General features: G+C 46.7%; 2 protein-coding genes and 4 non-coding genes across 10 annotated transcripts in view; 1 reads left to right on the top strand and 5 right to left on the bottom strand.

Moving 5' to 3' along the window:
• Positions 1–872: 872 nt before the first annotated feature.
• LOC122321667 (U2 spliceosomal RNA) lies at positions 873–1,068 on the bottom strand. The gene has a single exon (XR_006246196.1). It is a non-coding gene; the product is annotated as a U2 spliceosomal RNA (small nuclear RNA).
• A 732-nt stretch (positions 1,069–1,800) lies between these two features.
• Positions 1,801–1,965, bottom strand: LOC122321664 (U1 spliceosomal RNA). The gene has a single exon (XR_006246193.1). It is a non-coding gene; the product is annotated as a U1 spliceosomal RNA (small nuclear RNA).
• A 127-nt stretch (positions 1,966–2,092) lies between these two features.
• On the bottom strand, positions 2,093–4,730 carry LOC108122569 (larval serum protein 1 beta chain). Its single transcript, XM_017237198.3, has 2 exons — positions 4,447–4,730; positions 2,093–4,379 (listed from the first exon to the last, which is right to left on the bottom strand). Exons 1-2 carry the CDS (start codon positions 4,654–4,656, stop codon positions 2,214–2,216), a joined length of 2,376 nt encoding a protein of 791 aa, XP_017092687.2. The 5' UTR covers positions 4,657–4,730; the 3' UTR covers positions 2,093–2,213.
• A 1,142-nt stretch (positions 4,731–5,872) lies between these two features.
• LOC108122602 (U2 spliceosomal RNA) lies at positions 5,873–6,068 on the top strand. The gene has a single exon (XR_006246199.1). It is a non-coding gene; the product is annotated as a U2 spliceosomal RNA (small nuclear RNA).
• A 2,022-nt stretch (positions 6,069–8,090) lies between these two features.
• Positions 8,091–8,255, bottom strand: LOC122321662 (U1 spliceosomal RNA). The gene has a single exon (XR_006246191.1). It is a non-coding gene; the product is annotated as a U1 spliceosomal RNA (small nuclear RNA).
• A 161-nt stretch (positions 8,256–8,416) lies between these two features.
• Positions 8,417–18,605, bottom strand: part of Cdep (Chondrocyte-derived ezrin-like domain containing protein) — a 33,605-nt gene continuing 23,416 nt past the window's right edge. For 2 of the 5 annotated variants that reach the window (XM_017237304.3, XM_070280733.1), the window contains exon 12: positions 11,259–18,571. In XM_017237304.3, the coding sequence (XP_017092793.2) occupies positions 13,193–18,571 (5,379 nt within the window). In that variant the 3' untranslated portion in view covers positions 11,259–13,192. Of the gene's footprint in view, positions 8,971–9,029; positions 9,505–9,740; positions 11,016–11,230; positions 18,572–18,605 lie in introns of those variants that run through there. The other 3 variants (XM_070280736.1, XM_070280738.1, XM_070280735.1) reach the window with 3 other exon arrangements.

Here is an 18,605-nt window from a genome sequence, read left to right on the forward strand (position 1 = left end):
ATCGATCTAGAAATCGTTTAAGGTGCTCCGCTTGAGAATCGGATGAAAATTGGGGAAGATATACCCATCACTGTGGATCCTATAGGGGAAAACCCCATTATCAAGGGATCCCATCACGAAAAATGGACGAAAAATCTAAAAAATATTTTGTCTCAGGATTTTGATGCAGAATGGTGGAGAATCGATCCACAAATCGTTTAAGGTACTCCGCTTGAGAATCCGATGAGAATTGGGGAAGATATAGCCATCACTGTGGTCCCTAAAGGGGAAAACCCCATTTTCAAGGGATCCCATCACGAAAATTGGACAAAAAATCTAAAAAATATTTTGTCTCAGGATTTTGATGCAGAATGGTGGAGAATCGATCCATAAATCGTTTAAGGTACTCCGCTTGAGAATCCGATGAGAATTGGGGAAGATATAGCCATCACTGTGGTCCCTAAAGGGGAAAACCCCATTTTCAAGGGATCCCATCACGAAAATTGGACAAAAAATCTAAAAAATATTTTGTCTCAGGATTTTGATGCAGAATGGTGGAGAAACGTTCTATAAATCCTTTAAGGTACTCCGCTTGAGAATCGGATGAAAATTGGGGAAGATATACCCATCACTATGGACCCTATAGGGGAAAATCCCATTTTCAAGGGATCCCAATCACGAAAACCGGACAAAAGATATAAAAAATATTTTTTTTCAGGATTTTAATGCAGATTGGTGGAGAATCTACGCACAATTCAATTCGTACAATTAAGGTATTCCGCTGAAGAATCGGCAAAGATGTAGGCATCGCTGTGAATCACTTTTTCCTTCTCCTGCATTTTTTAAATGTTTGAATCTATGTTTTTTAAAACTTTCTAATGACAATTTATTATTGATGTTGGGCCGAAATCCCGGCGGTACTGCAATACCGGGCCAACCCGCGACAGAGGTGGAGCAAGCTCCTAGCACTCCGTCAGATTCCAAAAATCAGTTTAACATTTGTTGTCCTCCAATGGAGGAACTATCAGATGTTAAGCTGATAAGAACAGATACTACACTTTGATCTTAGCCATAAGGCCGAGAAGCGATACCTGAGAATGGAAGGAAGCAACGAGTCAATATTTCTACGGCTTAAACTGGTTGAGAATTACAAAAAAAAGTATATCTTTCGTTGAAATAGGTATCTAGGGGTAGTTTCGAGGCTATACCTAGTATACCTTTCATCCATCATCATTTATGGAGTGAAAATAGTTTAAAGAGCCCTATTGCTTGCTTCCTGACATTAAAATTGAAGACAATAATGATGATCATAAATCCTTTGAAAAGCTACATATGTATATTAGAATGAATGAGTTCAAATATTTACATAAGAATTAATAAAAATAATTAATCTCTTAATATTTCTAATTTTATGGCTATATCGCGTATATTTAATTCACTTTAATTTATAAAATTTATAAAGTATATTAATTCGCTTTTAACCCAAAAGTTGAATATTTATTAAAATGAATTAGGTTCAGTAACGCGAAAACTATGTTTGTTCTTGACTTTGGATCAGGGGACCGACCGACCCCAAAAGGGTAGGTAATAAATTATGCCTGGAGATTTTGAACCCGCTTGAGTAATTTTGCAAAGGATAATCTCATTCCATAGAAACTTACTAAGAAAATAGGTGTTCTCAAATAAATCGATACAACAAAGATGTATCTTCTTCACCGAATTCAGGTTTTTCCTTGGAATTAGATTAGGGATTTTTTGAAATTTGTTACTTGGAAACTGATTTGTTAATAGATGGGAGAGAATTTAAAATGTATTTTATATGTCGGGACGGCGCGAACGCCATTCCCGGCTACCAAAAATTACACGCACGAGTTATTCACATTAGGAATAATCGCAGAGGTCAACTCAACCGAGGTGCAATGGCCAAGTCTCACTCCGGAGGAACCGCCTTCGTGATCACGGTTAACCTCTACGCCAGGTAAGTATGCTTTCTTCGGCTCTCTACAGGGGTTTTCCTGTGTCTGTAGACAGAACCAGTTTGGAATTTTAATCCCATTTTTGTTTGAAATCTTTTTCCATTATCAACTCCTGAAAAAAGGAAGCAGCTAAAACATTTCTTTGGATTTTCGAAAGTTTATTTTACTTTTTGCTCAACTTAAGACTAAAGTCATAAATGCATCCACTCAATGGGGTTCGTACCGTGATTAAGTCTTTTTTCGGGACAACGAGGAGACCTAAAACTTGAAGTACTTGGTGTAGTAGTCGCTGAAGAAGGTGTAGTCGAAATGTCCGTAGTTGGAGTAACCCTTGTACTTGTAGTAAGGCTCCATGGTGTCGGCGTGGTAGATCATCACATCCTTGAAGTACATGTTGGGGACGAAGAACTCGTATTCATCGATCTCGCGGTCGAAGGGATAGCCGAAGGGCATGTTATCGACGAAGCGGGCTCCCGATCCGATACCACAGGAGTAGGTGTAGTCGAAGGTGGAGAACTGCTCGTGAGTCGGGGCGGAGTATGGCATCACCATGAAGAACATCTGCATGGGCATACCCTTCTTCCAGCCCATGGGCAGGACGAGACGGTCGGGGAAGCCACAGTGGGGCTCACTGATGTCCAGAGGGAAGTCGTACTTTCCGTCGAAGGCCATCATCACATAGTAGTACAGTTCGGTGTAGGTGGTGCGGTCCTTGACGGTCCAGTAGAATTCGTTAGAGTTGCGCTTGATCATGTTGGTGCCAGCCTTCAGCTCGTAGAAGAACTCGTCAATTTCCATAAAGTTCATGCGGTTCTCCGCCAGGGAGATGATCTTTCCGAACTCGTCGAATTTGGGTCCCAGGTAGGCACGCACAACCACCTTCTCGACCTTGTCGGACTCGATGGTGTAAGTGTAGGAGAAGGGCTTGTGGTTCAGACGCATCTGACGGGCATAGAGAGACTTGTCCCACACGAACTTGCCATCGTGGAAGACCATCTTGTCGTTGAGCATGTTGGTCACGTCAAAGTCCACCAGATCGAAGTAGGTGGTCAGCTCGCTGACTTCCACGTGCTTCATGGAGACTCCAGGCATCAGCAGCTGCTCCTTGGTGTACTTGGGCAGGTAGTGCATGAACTTGAAGTAGACCTGGGCGATCGACTTGTAGAACATGTAGTACATGGGGTCGCGCATCATGGTCTCGAAGTTGAGCATGACGTTGGGGTAGACCTCCATCTGGTGGAAGTCGACGTCGGCGAAGTACATATGGGCGAGCATGTACCAGAACTGGAAGAACATCTTGTCCATGGCATCCACGTTGCCCTGCATCATGTTTCCGATGTACTCGATAGACTCGGGTTTGCGGAGGTCAATCATGTGCCCGTCCATGGTCTTGTAGTAGCCCATGTCGACGATCATCTGAATGCGCTTCATGAAGCTGGTGATTTTGTCGAGCATCTCGAAGTTGCCGTAGGTCTCCATCTCGTAGTAGTTCTTGCGGTAGCTGTAGCCGATGCCATTGTAGTAGATCATCTGGGGATCGTAGCCCATTTCGATTTGGTGGTACCAGGAGAATTCGGGGATGGCGCCGAATCCGTGCGACAGACGCTCCATGTAGTAACGGCTCAGCAGCTGGTGCACGTTGTACAGCCACCACTCACCGCGGCGGTCGTTCTTCAGGTCGAATGTGGTGCCGTCGAGGAAGAAGGAGTAGTCCATGTTCAGGTAGTACCAATAGGCATTCCAGCCGAGATCCTCAGTGAAGTAGGAGAGCATCGACTCCTCGTTGTACATGTTGAGGTCGCGGGTGTAGTCGACGGGCATCCACCAGACCTTGACGTCCTTCATCATCGAGAGCCACTTGCTGTCCTGGTTGAATTCGTAGATGTTCTCACGCAGAATGTACTTGTCCTCGCTGTACCAGTGCTCTCCCAGACCCATCAGTTTCCACCACTGCCACATCTTGAAGTCCTTCATGTACATGTAGTCGCTGCTCTGGTACATGTTTCCGTAGCCATAGCCGTGGGCATGGTTCTTGTAGTAGACGTCCATGTACTCCTTCTCGTACATGGTCATCTTCATCCACATCTCGTAGTCGAACTTCTCGGCCTCGTACACGAACTTGCTGTTGAAGAAGAACTGAGGGAAGATCTCGTAGATCGATGGGAGCATCAATCCGTGGAAGTCCTCGCGGTGGATCACGGCCAGGGTCAGGGCGTAGACGAACATGCCCTCGTTGACGTGCATGCGGGCCCAGGCCACGTTGTGCATGAAGGTCTCCCAGTCCTTGGCATAGTAGAAGAAGTTGAACAAGCCGCGAGCCTGCTTGGCGTGCGACGTCACTAAAGCTCCAAAGAATTCACCCTTAGGAAGGAGGGCTCCAACCTTGTAGGCCTCGTAGAAGGTCTTCATGTACTTATCGAAATGCTGCCACATTGAAAGTATTTCAAATCTTTAGAAATTTTCGTCTATGAAAGAATTTTAAAAGGCTCACCATGTAATTGGACTCGTTAAACTCGAAGGCTTCTCCCATCTTGATGTACTCCTCGAACATCAGGGGATCCTCAACACGGTAGACAATCTCGAAAAGAAACTTCTGATTGGCAAGGAAGGACTTGTCGGCGATCTTAACCTCGTGCATCTTGTGGAAACTGGCCGCAGCGACCAGGCCCAGGCAGGCCAGCAATGCGATGGCAATCTTCATGTTGACTACTTCTTCAGGGACTCTAGACTTCCAACTGCTCCGGATCAGATTCACTCAGTGGATCCAATGCCTAAAGACTGTTGCTTTTCCACCTACAACGGAGCGATTTTATACCCTCCGAGCAATACCTAGGAGCTCGGATCCAGTGTTGATACCTTGGTGCAGTTGGGGCGCAGGTTCAGGGTCACGGGTGTATCTACAGGTGCCAGTCGCACCATCTGTTTTTCTTTTTCTGTTTTTCGGCGCATCTGGCGTCAGAATTCCTTATCGTTGGCCTGGTCTGTACTTATCGAGTCGCAAATTTTGATCTGCTTGTCGCCAAGTGCCAAATGCAATTGCCATCTAGAAAATAATTAAATTAGGTCAAGCAACAAAAAATCCGGGTCCAGACATCATAATTAAAATGCGGCGAATTAAAGTATTGATAATCTTTTTTATACTTTGTATTTTCATACAATGTATGTTCATATTAGGTGATGTAAAATGGTAGATGATGTAAAATGGTAAAGAGATTTCTTTAAAATATGGCAACTTAATATTAAAAATATTTATCGCCTGAATGAACCATGTATCTAAACTTTAGACTCAAAATTAAACTCAAACATCCGATTTCTATTGTTGAGTATACTCCGAACCAATCTGATCTGTGCTTACGGAAAGCCCTTACAAATTATTATATAATTTATAGTAATAACTTATATAAAATATTTAAATAATTCATATATATAACATATAATAATTGTAGTTCACTACGATCTATTAGCAAATAAAATTTAAATTTATACATTTATATTATTCTACTTAAAATATTATAATTTTACTCGAAACAAACATTTGATGAACCATTAAACAATAAATCTTATTATTAGCCAACTAATAATACAAATACCAAAGCTGGCCGAAGCAAAAAGCTAATATTCATAAGGGCCAATTGTTTTCTGCAATGATTTATTTCGCATACAACTAAAAATTAAAAATAAACATAAAGAATAAAATATAACATAAAAAGTTCACATAATGCCTTCGCACAGATGCTTAGCTCTCTCTTTCCTTTCTTCGTAAACACCCCTTATCACTGAACCCACTGTGAACACCCTGAACCCCCAAAGTATGCCGCACGAATATGTATGTGTACTTTTCGTTCGCTTGAAGTTGTAATTCGCAACCGGTTCTAGTCGCGCGTGCATGAACTGGCTACTGCTTAGCTAGTTCAGGTATCGCTTCTCGGCCTCATGGCTAAGATCAAAGTGTAGTATCTGTTCTTATCAGCTTAACATCTGATAGTTCCTCCATTGGAGGACAACAAATGTTAAACTGATTTTTGGAATCTGACGGAGTGCTAGGAGCTTGCTCCACCTCTGTCGCGGGTTGGCCCGGTATTGCAGTACCGCCGGGATTTCGGCCCAACTGAATAATAAATTGTCACTTAAAACTTAAGATCAGAGTAAATTATTCTGTTTCTGTATTTGACTAGAAAATATTTGACTTTGCCTATTTAATTTAAGGGGTTATATTACCTTCTTTGTCGAAGAAAATGAGCAAAGTTCGGATTTTTTTTTAGGTATGTAGCAATTATTTAATTACACGGATGTTTTAATTTTTTGATAGTACACTTTATTAACAATGTTTGTGCACAATTTGGTGGAAAAATATTAAATAGTTTTTAAGGGGTGGCTGTTTCCCTCAGAGGCCTTTTTTTTTTTAGAGCCTTGCGGTGACAGTTCCCCAGGTCAAACAGGTCAACTTAAACCATAAAAGTAAAAATATTTCATTAGTTTAGAGTAATCTCTTGTGCTTGAACGATCGATTTTAAAATTTTTTGTTTTTGTTTGGATATGGCAGCGTTTTATGCTAAAAATGAACGTTTTGGTCTCTAGAAATTTCACTAAAAAATTTATTTCGCCGAAAAAAAAGTTTGCGCGTGAAAAGTCGATCGTTCAAGCACAGAAGAATTTCATTACGAACATTTTAAAAAAAATTTGAAGTAAATCGGTTCAGTAGTTTTCCGCCAATCCATGTCACCGCAAAGTCATTTTTCAAGAAACACCATTTCGAGATATTCGCGTTTAAAGTTTCAAGTTCCGTTCAAAGCCGCAACGAGGCGTGCGATTAGGAGCGCTGTAACTTTTTTTCTACTGCTGCAATCTCTATGAAAATTTGGGAGAATGTTCTCAAGGAGTTGTTCTTCAAGATAAACCACTAAAAAAATTTTCGTTTTTTTGAAAATAAAAAAGGTATATAACCCCTTAAGCAATGGCTTCTCAGGCTTGCTGTGCTTCTACATTGGGCGGGGCCAGTGTAAGTTTTTGGCTTGAGCCAAAAGAGACTCCAACCACCATTATTCATACAAGCACGTCCGCCTTTTGAATAAGTTTATTTACAACAAGGAGTTCAGTAACAGGAGTAGGATGCTCAGCTGGGAGCCGCGGTGGCCAACAAACGACCTAAAGACGCAGTTTGTCACGCGCAAGGGCGCTTTACTGGCTGCCGACCTCCGGTTCGGTCGTTCTACCACAGCTCTCCGCAAGTCCGGCGGGTCTCCAAACCTAGAGAAATAATGTTCCGATTTAGTTAGCGGATTGTTTCTTCTGGTACGTTACCAAATATTGTTTTTAAATCTCGTGGTCGCCTTTTCCGTCAAGAACAACCGGGAAACTAATGTGTCATGTTTCCAGAAATTTCTATGTATGCTATCTTATTAAATTCTATTTTTAACAACACCTTTTTTAAGGCTGGGGGGAACTGGCAACATCAGGTGTGAATGTAGAATTTTTGGCCACAATAATAATATTTGGAAATAGGCTTTTTCTTTTAAAATTTATTTATTGTACCCATCGCCAACTGGTAAAAAAGTCATAGAGTGGAGGAAGAAATCTGGAGGCCAGAAAATAGTTGGCAACACAGAACAATACACACCCCGTGTAACTCATGTTTCCGGAAATTACTAAATCTCAGTTTTTATTCTTACGAAAAGATCGAATGACTGCCAAATATTTTTTTCGCATATGTTCGGCTTTGTCGTATAAGTTTATCCCAAAGGCATGGGCTGAGGATAGCGGGAGTGCAGCAGCGGTCAAGGACGGCCGACCAACTGGGCGCCTACTGGCATGCTGACCTTCTGCGAACCGGAACCCAATTGGGTCGCTACAGCAGCAACCCCAGCTCTCCGCCGGTCCGAGGAAAGTGGCGGCAGAGGCAGGCCCGCACCCACAGGAGGGCGATAAAGCGACCCCAACGAATGTGGAGTAGCAACCAACAAGAGGGAGTAGAAACTTGGGATTGGTCTGCAACAACAATAAGCTTTCACTGCGTTGTAGCCCCACCATCGAAAAATTTATAACACAAGTGAACACGCAAATACATATTTGCAACACGAACTCAATTTTCTCAATCTTAATATTTTTAATTTATAATATATGAAATGTATTATTTATGTCGGGACGGCGCGAACGCCATTCCCGGCTACCAAAAATTACACGCACGAGTTATTCACATTAGGAATAATCGCAGAGGTCAACTCAGCCGAAGTGCAATGGCCAAGTCTCACTCCGGAGGAACCGCCTTCGTGATCACGGTTAACCTCTACGCCAGGTAAGTATGCTTTCTCCGGCACTCGGCCGGGCGTTCCATCTGACCGAGGGCTGAATCAGTTGGGAATTATAGTGAGTGCAACAGCAGCCACCCCCGTAAGTATGCTACAATATGAGCTAGAATGGCGAGTCGTTTTCTGGTCGTTTTCCACAACCTCCATAATTCTGCGTTATTCGTTAAAATATTTTTATTAGTTTTTAATTTTTTAAAATCTATTAAAGTTAATGACTTACTCTTAATATTAAATGATTCTATAAATTACGTGTGAAAATACAATTTTGATACCGCAGATATTTTCATCAATTTCATTGCCATTGCAAGCACTTTTTCTATTTAAAAATCGAAAGACACAAATACAAGATGTTTACAATAATTTCAAAAATAAACAAAACAGAAAAAAGACAAAATACAAGTTATTTACACGGATCGTACAGCTACCTTTGAAGGATAAAAAAGGATACATTGAATATTTAGGGTTGAGGACAGAGTAAGCATACATATATAAAATGGAAATATTTGTGGTGTATACGTTGTATAAAAATAAAATACTAAAGGGCGTCTCTATGCGTGTCTGGTTGCTCGAGTGATCCCTCCGTGGAATTGCACAAGAATTATATAGGGGAGCCATCAAAATGTATTTCATCTCAGTTTCCCAAAGCTGCATGGCTGTGGATGTTCTTAAAGTCCTGGGTTTGGGTGGTGCTGCGCAAGACCTCCAGCCATCTATCCAAAAAAAAAGTGGTTTTAATAATTGTATAGCTTTGTTATAAACTTCATCTTACCTGTTGTATGTGTGAGCGCTCTCTGCCCGGAAGAAGTATACGTGATTCTTGAAGGAGAGCTTAAAGACGAACTCCTTCTGCACGGCATCCTGGTGACCAGGAGGTCCCACCGTATAGCCCAGCAGGGGCAGGCTGGCCAGTGCAAACTCGTCCTGGTAGCTCTTGTAGAAGTACAGACAAAAGGAGGTGAACACCACCCAGAGCTTCTGCCAGCCGGAGCTGTTTTTAAATTTTCGCAGCAGATAGCCGGATAGCTGGTGCTCAGCGGCTATCAGGTGGTCGCCCAATCCAACGGTGGCGCCACGATGCCAGCAAACGTGCAGGGCGGTGTTGCTGCGCGATGGCTGCGTCTTCTGCTGCTGCTGGAGATGGATTTGCTGTGGCGTTAGAGGACCACCGCCGTTCACGCTGCTGTTCAGGCTGCTGTTGTTGCCGTTAGTCAGGCCGAACAGATCCAGACCCTCCTCTGATGAGCCTGCCATGGATGAACAAAACATTAGTGGGTTTACTCGAGGTAGGAAATGATTCTTTGGATTCAGGGGACATTTTTTTGCTTACAAGGGCGAGTAGCTTGCTTTTCTTGGCAGCCGAAAGTGTGAAGAAAATAAATGAAATGTTAAAAGAAAACCCCACGAAATTTCAGAATCCAATCAAGTTCAGGGCACAAACATCTTATGACCTGGCCCTTTAAATCTGCCTCTGCATACTTACTGCAATTCTTGAGCGTCGTCAACTGGAGCTGCATATTGGGCGGACGGTTCTTGATGTCCGCCGCCGCCTTGGAGAGTTCGGCCAGCCAGAGGGTCTTCTCGGCGGTGGTGCCCGCACTCACCGTAATGGCGCACTGGCCCCCGAAGATCGAGAAGGTGTTGTGCTCGGCATTTTCGGTAAGGAGCGACCGTACCGGAACGTGGCCTAGGATGCGGAAACTCTGGTCTAGTGGCGACTTGGAACCGTATAGAAGGAGGTCCGAGAACAGGAAAAACATGCGCTGCTGCAAGCCGCGTTTCGAGTGCTTCAGCAGGCAGCCCTGGCGGATGAGCCGGCGATGGGGCTGTACAAGCTGCTCGAAGCTGATGTCGCGTTGCAACTCGCACAGCTCCACAAAGTTGGCTGAGTCTGCCAGATGGGCACGGATCTGCTTGGTGCTGCGGACCAAGAGGTGGTGCACCGCCTGACAGTCGCCATAGTCGATGTGCTCCTCGGCATAGTAGTCACAGAGCCTCTCCAACAGCAGCTGGTAGTGCAACAGGCGGTTTAGGGGCTTCAGCAGGAGCTCACCCACCGGCAGGTAGCACACCTTCTGCTGCTCAAACTCCTTGTACAGCTGGCGGAAACGCTCGTCGCCCTCGTACATGTCATTCAGGCAGTGCAGGATGTCTAGGTGCGTCTGCACGTATTCATCATAGATGGGCAGGGCTGCCATATGTTTCATCATGACATCGCCGATGCGATGGGCGTCGTGTCCGCCACGACCCTCCCACAACACCATGCGGTGCTCGATGTCTCGCAGGAAGAGATTGTGGTGCTGGGCCAGCGAGTCGAGCAGCTCGAAAAGCGGCTGCAGTTGCTCCACATCCTCCAGACTCAGAACCTGTCGAAACGCGGTGTTCAGCACATCCAGGTCCTTTTTATATGTGCGCTCCGTCATCAACAGCTCCTTGGCCAGGAAGTAGCTGGGCTCGGTGGGCCACTTTCGCTTCTTCACCTCCGCCTCGATGTCCAGCTGGGTGGTCATTGGGTGGCCATGGGCATTTCCGTTTCCATTGTGGCCATTTTGGTGCGATGCGGTGGCCACACCAGTGGCCAGTTCCTGGCGCTTCGCGTGCTGTATCTCTGCCTGGATGACGTCGTAGGTGCCGGCCTCGGAGCGGGAAAGAGAAGAGGACTTATCCGATCCCAGGGTGAGGTCATAGCGATTCGGAGGAGTGGTGATCTCACCGCGCCTGTCCAGCGACATGTTTCCATTGATGCCATGATAAACATCTGAAATGTCCAGAAAAAAAATAATAATGGAAAAAATGAAAGAAATGAAAAGGAAAAAAATAGTTAAGAAGTAAAAAGGTATACAAAAAAATTATTTCCTTTTAAAACAACTTAATGTTTAGAACTTATATATCTTACAAATATTTAACTAAATATTCTATTAAGCATAAAATAATTAAATAAATATAATATAAAAGAATTTACTTCGCATAATGCCAAACTCCTTAATGTTTTTGATTAATGAAGTTTTATTTATTTAGTTTCGTTTCTATATAATTATAATTTAATGCTCGTTAAATCGATTGCTCGTGTACATTTCATGTTTTTATTTTTTGTTCGACTTTTGTCACATTTCTGTTTTTCAATATTTTTTAACTTGTGAGAAAAAGATATCCGTTAAAATAAAACGTTATTTCATTATTCATTTGTGTTGCAAAGAAATATGTGACCTTTTTAGTTCCTTTGTGTCTTAACTTGTTTTAAAATTCAGCTAGTAATTTCGTGATTCGTGTTTTCTAAGTAAATACCATTTTAATTTTAAAGAAACATTTAGTTTTGCACTCGAGGGATTTTATATACCACTAAAAAGAACCGCTTTCCATTAAAAATAGTTTTCCCTAACTAAAAAACCGGGTCCATCGAATTAAAAATAATTGTTTGATTAACTTATTTCCATTTTGGGTTCACAACAACCAATTTTCGATCTTTAGCTTAAATCATAGAGATATTTTGATTCGAATACTTTTGATCTGGATTAAATTACTGAAATTATTGTACGCTCTTCAAACCTTACATTGCCTAATCCTCCTTTAGTTACCCATTCTTTTAGACTTTCTAACAACATTTAAATACTTTCCATTCATCGTAAACTTAAAGACCAAACAAATATCCCCACATCCCATGCAGGAAGATGGGCCTCCAATTGGATTTAAAACTTAACAGGGTCTCGATTAATTCCTTTTGCTCTTTCATTAAAATTACTCACTACATACATACATATATGGATGTATAATACTTTTGGTATAGGGATTTCCATTTGGCACATTCATGTACTAAGTAGGACTAATGGCTAAGACAACATTTGATCGCTTATGAGATTCGTAAGTAATTTTTAAATATTTAATTGGCGTCTAAAACGTTTGGCATAAAAATTAAAAACCCATATAGCCCGGGAGCTATATAAAATACATATATGGCTAGAAAATCGCTTTGTGGCATGGAGTAAATGCTTCAATATACTGTGATTACACCGAGTTCTCCTGGTTGGGAACATTCAAGAGCAAGGATCTGAGGTGAGGAACTCCAAATGCATTTGGCTTGGCGTTTCAAAGCAATTGGCTGATTTGTCGCATCTTCAACTGAGATTACTGGACTTAGATCGTAGGTGTATAGTGGTTCCGCAAATAGTTATATAGGTGTGCCTGGCTTTGGCACTTGGATTGGAACTCAGTTGGATAGGACAACCAATACTGACCAAACACAGAACCTGGGTGTGCTTTGGAAGAGTCGTCTTGGCAACTTGAAGGAATCGTGTAATATATTCATGTAATAACTGCAATCTTAAACATTATGTCTCGATTCGTGTTGTATTAGCTAAATAACAATTAAACATTTGTATTCATGTATCTGGTATTCCATTATTCGATGATTAAACAGTGCATTAAAATTTGTTCAACTCGTTTAACGTTTCCGCTCAATATTCCCCATATATATATATATATTCTTGAATGTTAAATTTATCTATAACATTATCATATATATGTAGATGCCGCTCTTGGGCAAATCGATCTACTCCGACCTACCGACATCAGTTGCCATCTCGATTATTTAAGGTATTTGATTTGTTATGTTTGTTAATGTTTGATTAAAATTTGTTAATCTGAATTTGATTTGATTTTCTAACGCTTCAAGGAGATTTTTAATTGTCTATAGTGTCAATACTTTTGTGTATGCAGCTTGTAAGATTCGTGGGTCTCCCGTTTCGGATTTGTTCTTTGTCGTAAATCAGTCTCAATTACAAATAAGTTGGTTATAAGTACTTTGGATCATGTGTAAAAGTCGTAGAGTTGTTCTAAAAATTTCCAAGGCAACGGAACAAATCAAAAGGCTGCATTCGATAAGCGCATACAAAGGGTACTTGGGTTACACCATCCTTATTCTCCGGAGGATGTATGCTCTTACTGGTCGCTCAGATCATCCGAGTCGTGGAACTTGGGCGGCGGATCCACGCGGATGTCCAGACCGCAGGCATAACGCTCGTACTCAATGGGTTCCGTTTCGTAGTCGGAGAGGAAGTCTGGATAGGGCAGCTGCTGTCGAGATTGGGCCCCAGATCCAGCGGCAGCTCCTCCGCCCGCTGCCTGCTGATCTTGACCACTTCCTCTGGCCGCTCCACGGCGTATGGTCCCAGACCCAGTTGCTCCGGCTTCCCCTCCGAACCCGCTGCAGCTATCCTCGCTGGAATTGGCCATCTCATCAGAGAGACCCCCACCCCGAGTTTCGTACTCGCTCTCCTCGGGATTGCAGTAGTTCCGTCCATGGTACGGCTGCACCGGAACGCTCCCCATTCCTCCAGAAGTTCCTGCCGCCATGGAGTCTTCACGCTTCAACTGCCGCTTTTTGGTGCGAGCTGGCTTCACTGGCTGTCCAGTGGCCGGTGGCATGGGATGATTGGCCGCAGCTGGAACCTGGACGACAGCAGGACGATCCATGGCAAGGGCCTGGTGATACATGGGCTTGGTGATGTGACCTAGACGGTCGTACCGCGGGAAGCCCATCTCGTCCACGTTGTCGCTCATGTCCAAGCTCTCGAACTTGCCACTGTACTGCGGATAGTCGTCGTACTCATCCGTTTGCTCCTGATCCCGCTCCAGTTCCTCATCGAATTCCAAATACTGGTCATCACGCTGGCAGGACGAATACTCCGAGCTGCCAGAATCCATCTCTGGCACGTAGCCCTCCGAGCACTCGGAGCTCTCCGCCTGCTCCAGCAGGGCAGCTGCCGTCAGATTGGCCCTCATCCGTTTGGCGGGCAACTGCCGCTTCTTGCGGTAGCCCCTGCTCCGCATCTTTGCCTCCTGACCACGCACATCCAGGGAACTGTCCGTGTCGTTTCCGCTCGGCGGACTCTTCAAGGCTGTGGCAACAGCTCCGGCACACAGCTGACTGGCCACCTTCCTCGGCGGCTTTTGCATCAACTGATTGGGGGGCGACTCCGAGCTGAGGCTGCTGGAATAATACGGCGAGCATCGAACCAGCTTGTCCGCCCTCTGCGGCATTTGCGGGGAGTTGGGCTCTGTGCTCTCGCTGTTCAGGGTGTTGGTGGTGGTGGTGGTGTTAGTGGCCGAGGATGTGGATTGCGGATCCCGTTCTTCGTCGATCCGCATTGGGAGCTCCTGGGATGACTGTTGCGACTTGCTGAGCATGTGCTCGTGGAAGGAGCTTGACTGTCGCAGCTGCTTGCTGGTGGTTTTGAACTCGCGGATCTGCGTCTTGGACATCGTCCTGTCGTCGTAGCTGTGGTGCTTGGCCAGGGGCTTGGGAGGCGGAGCCACCACTTCCCCTGGCAGGTCACTGGGCGTCACTATGGGTGGTATAGTGGGCACGGGTGGCGGCGGAGGCTTCACCACCGCTTGGGGCGGAGCAGGAGCTGGACCCTTAGCTTTAACTTGTTCATCTGCTTCAGCAGCGGCGGCTGCCTCCTCCGCAAAGCCCGGTTTCTTCATTTTGTTCAGCAAGGCCTGCATGATGGGTCTGGTAACCGACGGCTTGGGGGCCACAGGTGGTTGGGGCGCCCTCGGCTTCTGGCGCACCTGCTGCGGCTGCTGGGCTTGCGTCGGCTTTGCTGCTGGCTGGGGTGCAGGAGCTGTCGAGGATGTGGCTCCGTGGAGCGGCACAAACTCCTGGCTCTGATAGCGTTCGGTCAGCTTCTCGGTGTGGGCATACAACCGCTCCACGAACGGGGACTCGGACTCCGAGCATATTTCCTGGCTCTGGTACAGCTTGGACATCATCTCTAGGGATCGGCGTTTCCGAGCGGCGGCACTGGTCTCTGGCCCTGGGGTGGGGTCCACCTGTTCCTGGCTGGATCTTCCCTGATTGCCGTTACTGCCGCTTCTTCGATGTACCTGGGGCAGTGAGCAGCGCTTCTCCTCACTTGGAGAACTGAGGCTGGTCTTTGTTCCCACCCGAGATTGCTTCAGAGGCATATACTCTCCAGGAGCAGCGCCGACTAGAGTGCGACTGCTGGAGGTGGACCACTCGCTAATGGTCTGAGCCATCTCCGTGAGAGTCAGAGTGGTGTCGTCGCTTCGCGTGGCGGAAGTCGGCTCGCTCAGCTTATCGGTGTCCGAGTTGGAAAGCATGTCGTACCGCAATCCGTCAGATGAGCCGTTGTCGCCACTAAACTTGTGGGAGAAGCTACTGCCTCCACTGCCCTCGTTCAGGCTCTCCGCCGACTTGTTGATGGAACTGATGCTCGACTTGGTCTGATTTGACTTCTCGCTTTTGGCGCAGGACTGCGTGGACACTGCCGAAAGGCTGTCCGAGCCGGAGAGGTTGGCATACTGCCTGACAGTATTGGTTCCGGTAGACCACTCTGAGATGCTCAAACCTATTGACGTGTCTTCTGAGTGGGAGCTGTGGGTACACTTCCTTTGGGCCATCCCGCCCATGCGCACTGTGCCGTCAATGTCGGTTCCCATGGAGCTGGTCTCCTCCTCTGAGTGACTGGAGTGACTACACTTCTTGCAGCCTCCAGCTGCTCCTCCTCCACTGCTGAGCCGCGATTCATAATTCCTACGCACCGTGGTCTGGTCGTAGGTGCCACTGCCCGACAGAATGTCATCAATAGAAGTATCGGAGTTATTGGAGCCACGTGAGAGCTTTCGGAGCTGCGCATCCGGGGACAGCTGCACCTTGATGGTTCCGGGCATAAAGACTTCGTCACTGGAGAACATCTCCTCCTCCGAAAGAGGACTGCGGGGAGCCGGGGATCTTGTGGGTTGGGCCATGATCACTTCGGGACTGGAGTTCTTGCGCTGCACCCGAGCGGTGGCTTGAGTGGAGGAAGTGGTGCAGGACACATTCAGCGACGAGGACAAGCAGGAAGCTGCACTCAAAGTGGAGCTCAGGCAACTGACCGGATCTGGCTGCAGTTGCTCGCTGCCAAAGTCCTTATCCTCGAAGGCGGCTGACATCAGGTAGGCAGTGTCCTCGTAGGGCAGTACTTTGGCCACATCTGGCGGTCCCATCGCCATTTCCTCATCCAGAACCACCTGATCGGCACTCTGGGCTTCGCTCGCGTAGTAGGTTTCGATGTTTTCCACAATGACGGGGCCTCCAACTGTGCTGGAGGGAGGCGAAGGCCAGTCGATCGATTCCTGTGACTGTTGGAACGCCAAGCTGGCCTTCCAGCAGAATGATTTCGGCACGGGCTTGTCCAGATCAGGCATTCCATACAAGGAATCGGCTGGTTTTATCGGAACGTGATCAAAGGGAATCTCTGGCAGGGGCCAGTCCTCGGAATCCTGGCTGCCAGCGTTCGAAAGGCACATAAGTGTGTGCCTGTCTGCATCTTCTCCAGTGTGCTCATCCACATGGGTCACAGAGAAGCGACCGGTGACCATGGTCGGTGATTTTGGATCGTTGGCACTGCCAAAGCTGGACAGACGATCGCCGGTGGCTGAATCGCAGGGAATTTCCGGCATTTCGGCTGAGGTTCGCCGATCGGCATCCGAAATGTAAGCCAAGTTTGTGTTACTCCTTGAATCGGAACTCAAGCTGGGCTGATGATCCGTGGAGCCTATGGACTCGTCCCGCATGCTCACCGAGTGGGTGGAGGCCTTGCTGATATCGTCCTCCATGCTAGACTTCTCAGAGGCTGTGCTGCGCTCCGAGATCCTTGAGAGGGTCCTGCCCAAGGTGAAGCCCGTGCTGTAGCCTATGATGTCCGTGGGATTCACACCAATTCCACTCAAGTTGCTTGTCATTGCTGGATAGCCAAACGTGGCCGGGAAGTCATTCAACTCGTCCTGGTAACTGGTGTCGCTGGCATCCTTTTGCTCGTCTGGGGAGACCTCTTTGACGTCACTATCCGAGGAGTCACGCAAGGGATTTTGGGCATCATATCGCTCATATCCCCCGTCCGTCTCCAAATGGTGCCAGGGATCGTCTGTGCTGGAGCTGTTGGAACTCTCAATAGGAAACGGACGCCAGGTGCTCTGCTGTTCCTTCTGCGCCAAGTCCCCTCGTCTTTGGGCAGCTCCCAACGATCCAGAACTGCTTTCCGTCTCAAAGGAGCCTCGAGACTCCACACTGAGTGATCCTTTTGAATCGAAACTGGACTTGGACTCCTGGGAACTTCGATCGCTGCCCGATTTTCCAGGTTCCCTGGTCACTGACAGCTTCTTTCCCGCATTGGCTCTAGCTGGCTTTTCAATTCTGGCTGGTTTCCGGGAACCACCTGAACTCGACTCGCTGTCCTCTGTCCGTATAGTTCCGCGCTCCAAGATCTTTGAGATGCGCTCCTCAATCGGGTCCAGGTAAGACTCGGTGCTGGTTCCCAGATCTATGGGACTCTGCTTCTCCAAAGTTGGTGTGCTTGGCTTCCTGCTCAGCATCGTCGTCTTTGGCTCGTTGGTGGGCGTCTGGTTATTGGAGCCCGTGGGCGAGATATCCTCTTTTCCGACATCCAATTGAAGCATCCGCAGCTTTAACTCATGGCACTGCCGCGCCTCCTCGTTGCCAAACTCCTGGGAGATGCCGAGGGGTCGGGCGATGGAGCAGCTGACACTCGACTCCTCTTCCACCGAGCTCTTTTCCTTGCCCACCGACAGGCTGGAATCTGGTTGTCTTTGAGGGCTGGTATCTTTCTCCCCACTGGTCCAGGAATCTGAGCTCTTCGAGCGATCGCTCTGCTTGTCCAAGCTGTGCTTCTTCTTGGAGCTATCCGAGGTGTATTTCTCGAAGGTCTCCAAAATGGACTTCTCGATCTGAGGACTGGCGTTCGGCGGTGTTACTAGAATATTCAGGTCGGAGGTAGGCGTGGCGCAGTTCGAGTACTCAAGGGGGTTGGCATCTTCCAGGGTGGCCTGAGTCTCTAGAATATTTCGATCTGGTTCCAGAGTACGCGGTTCGTTTTCGGAAGTGTCCGATCCGATGAACTCATCGCACTCCACAGTCATCCAGGAGCCCGTCTCATCGCTGCGGCTGCGATCCAAGCTCAGGCGGTTTGTGTCCTGCCGGCCAACCCTAAGATGTCGTCTCTCGAGCGAGTTATCGTCCTCCTCGATGGAGGGCTCCTCGCACTCGATGGTTGGCACTCGGTGAGGGTAGCCCTCAGCTCCTCCTCCGGATCCTGGAACGGGTGATTTACTGGCCGGCGAGTGGCTGTTGTCGACGGAGACGAACGAGTCCAGGCTCTCGGCGGTGGAAGCTTTTCGGCTGATGCCGCCCTCGCTGTCGCGGGCATCCTCGGAGGGTAGTGATCGCTTCAGAATCTCCAGGGATCGGCGTTCCATAATCACCGCCTGCATGTCTATATCCTCCTGAAGGGGCTGCGGGAAAGATGGATTAGTCAAGAAAACGATC

Source organism: Drosophila bipectinata, chromosome 3R, assembly GCF_030179905.1.
Source record: "Drosophila bipectinata strain 14024-0381.07 chromosome 3R, DbipHiC1v2, whole genome shotgun sequence".
Classification (NCBI taxonomy): Eukaryota; Metazoa; Arthropoda; class Insecta; order Diptera; family Drosophilidae; genus Drosophila; species Drosophila bipectinata.

Coding starts and splice junctions, on each gene's coding strand:
- LOC108122569 (XM_017237198.3), bottom strand. CDS start 4,656: ATGAAGATTGCCATCGCATTGCTGGCCTGCCTGGGCCTGGTCGCTGCG. Junction 4,380..4,446: donor TTAACGAGTCCAATTACATG/GTGAGCCTTTTA, acceptor TCAATGTGGCAG/CATTTCGATAAGTACATGAA.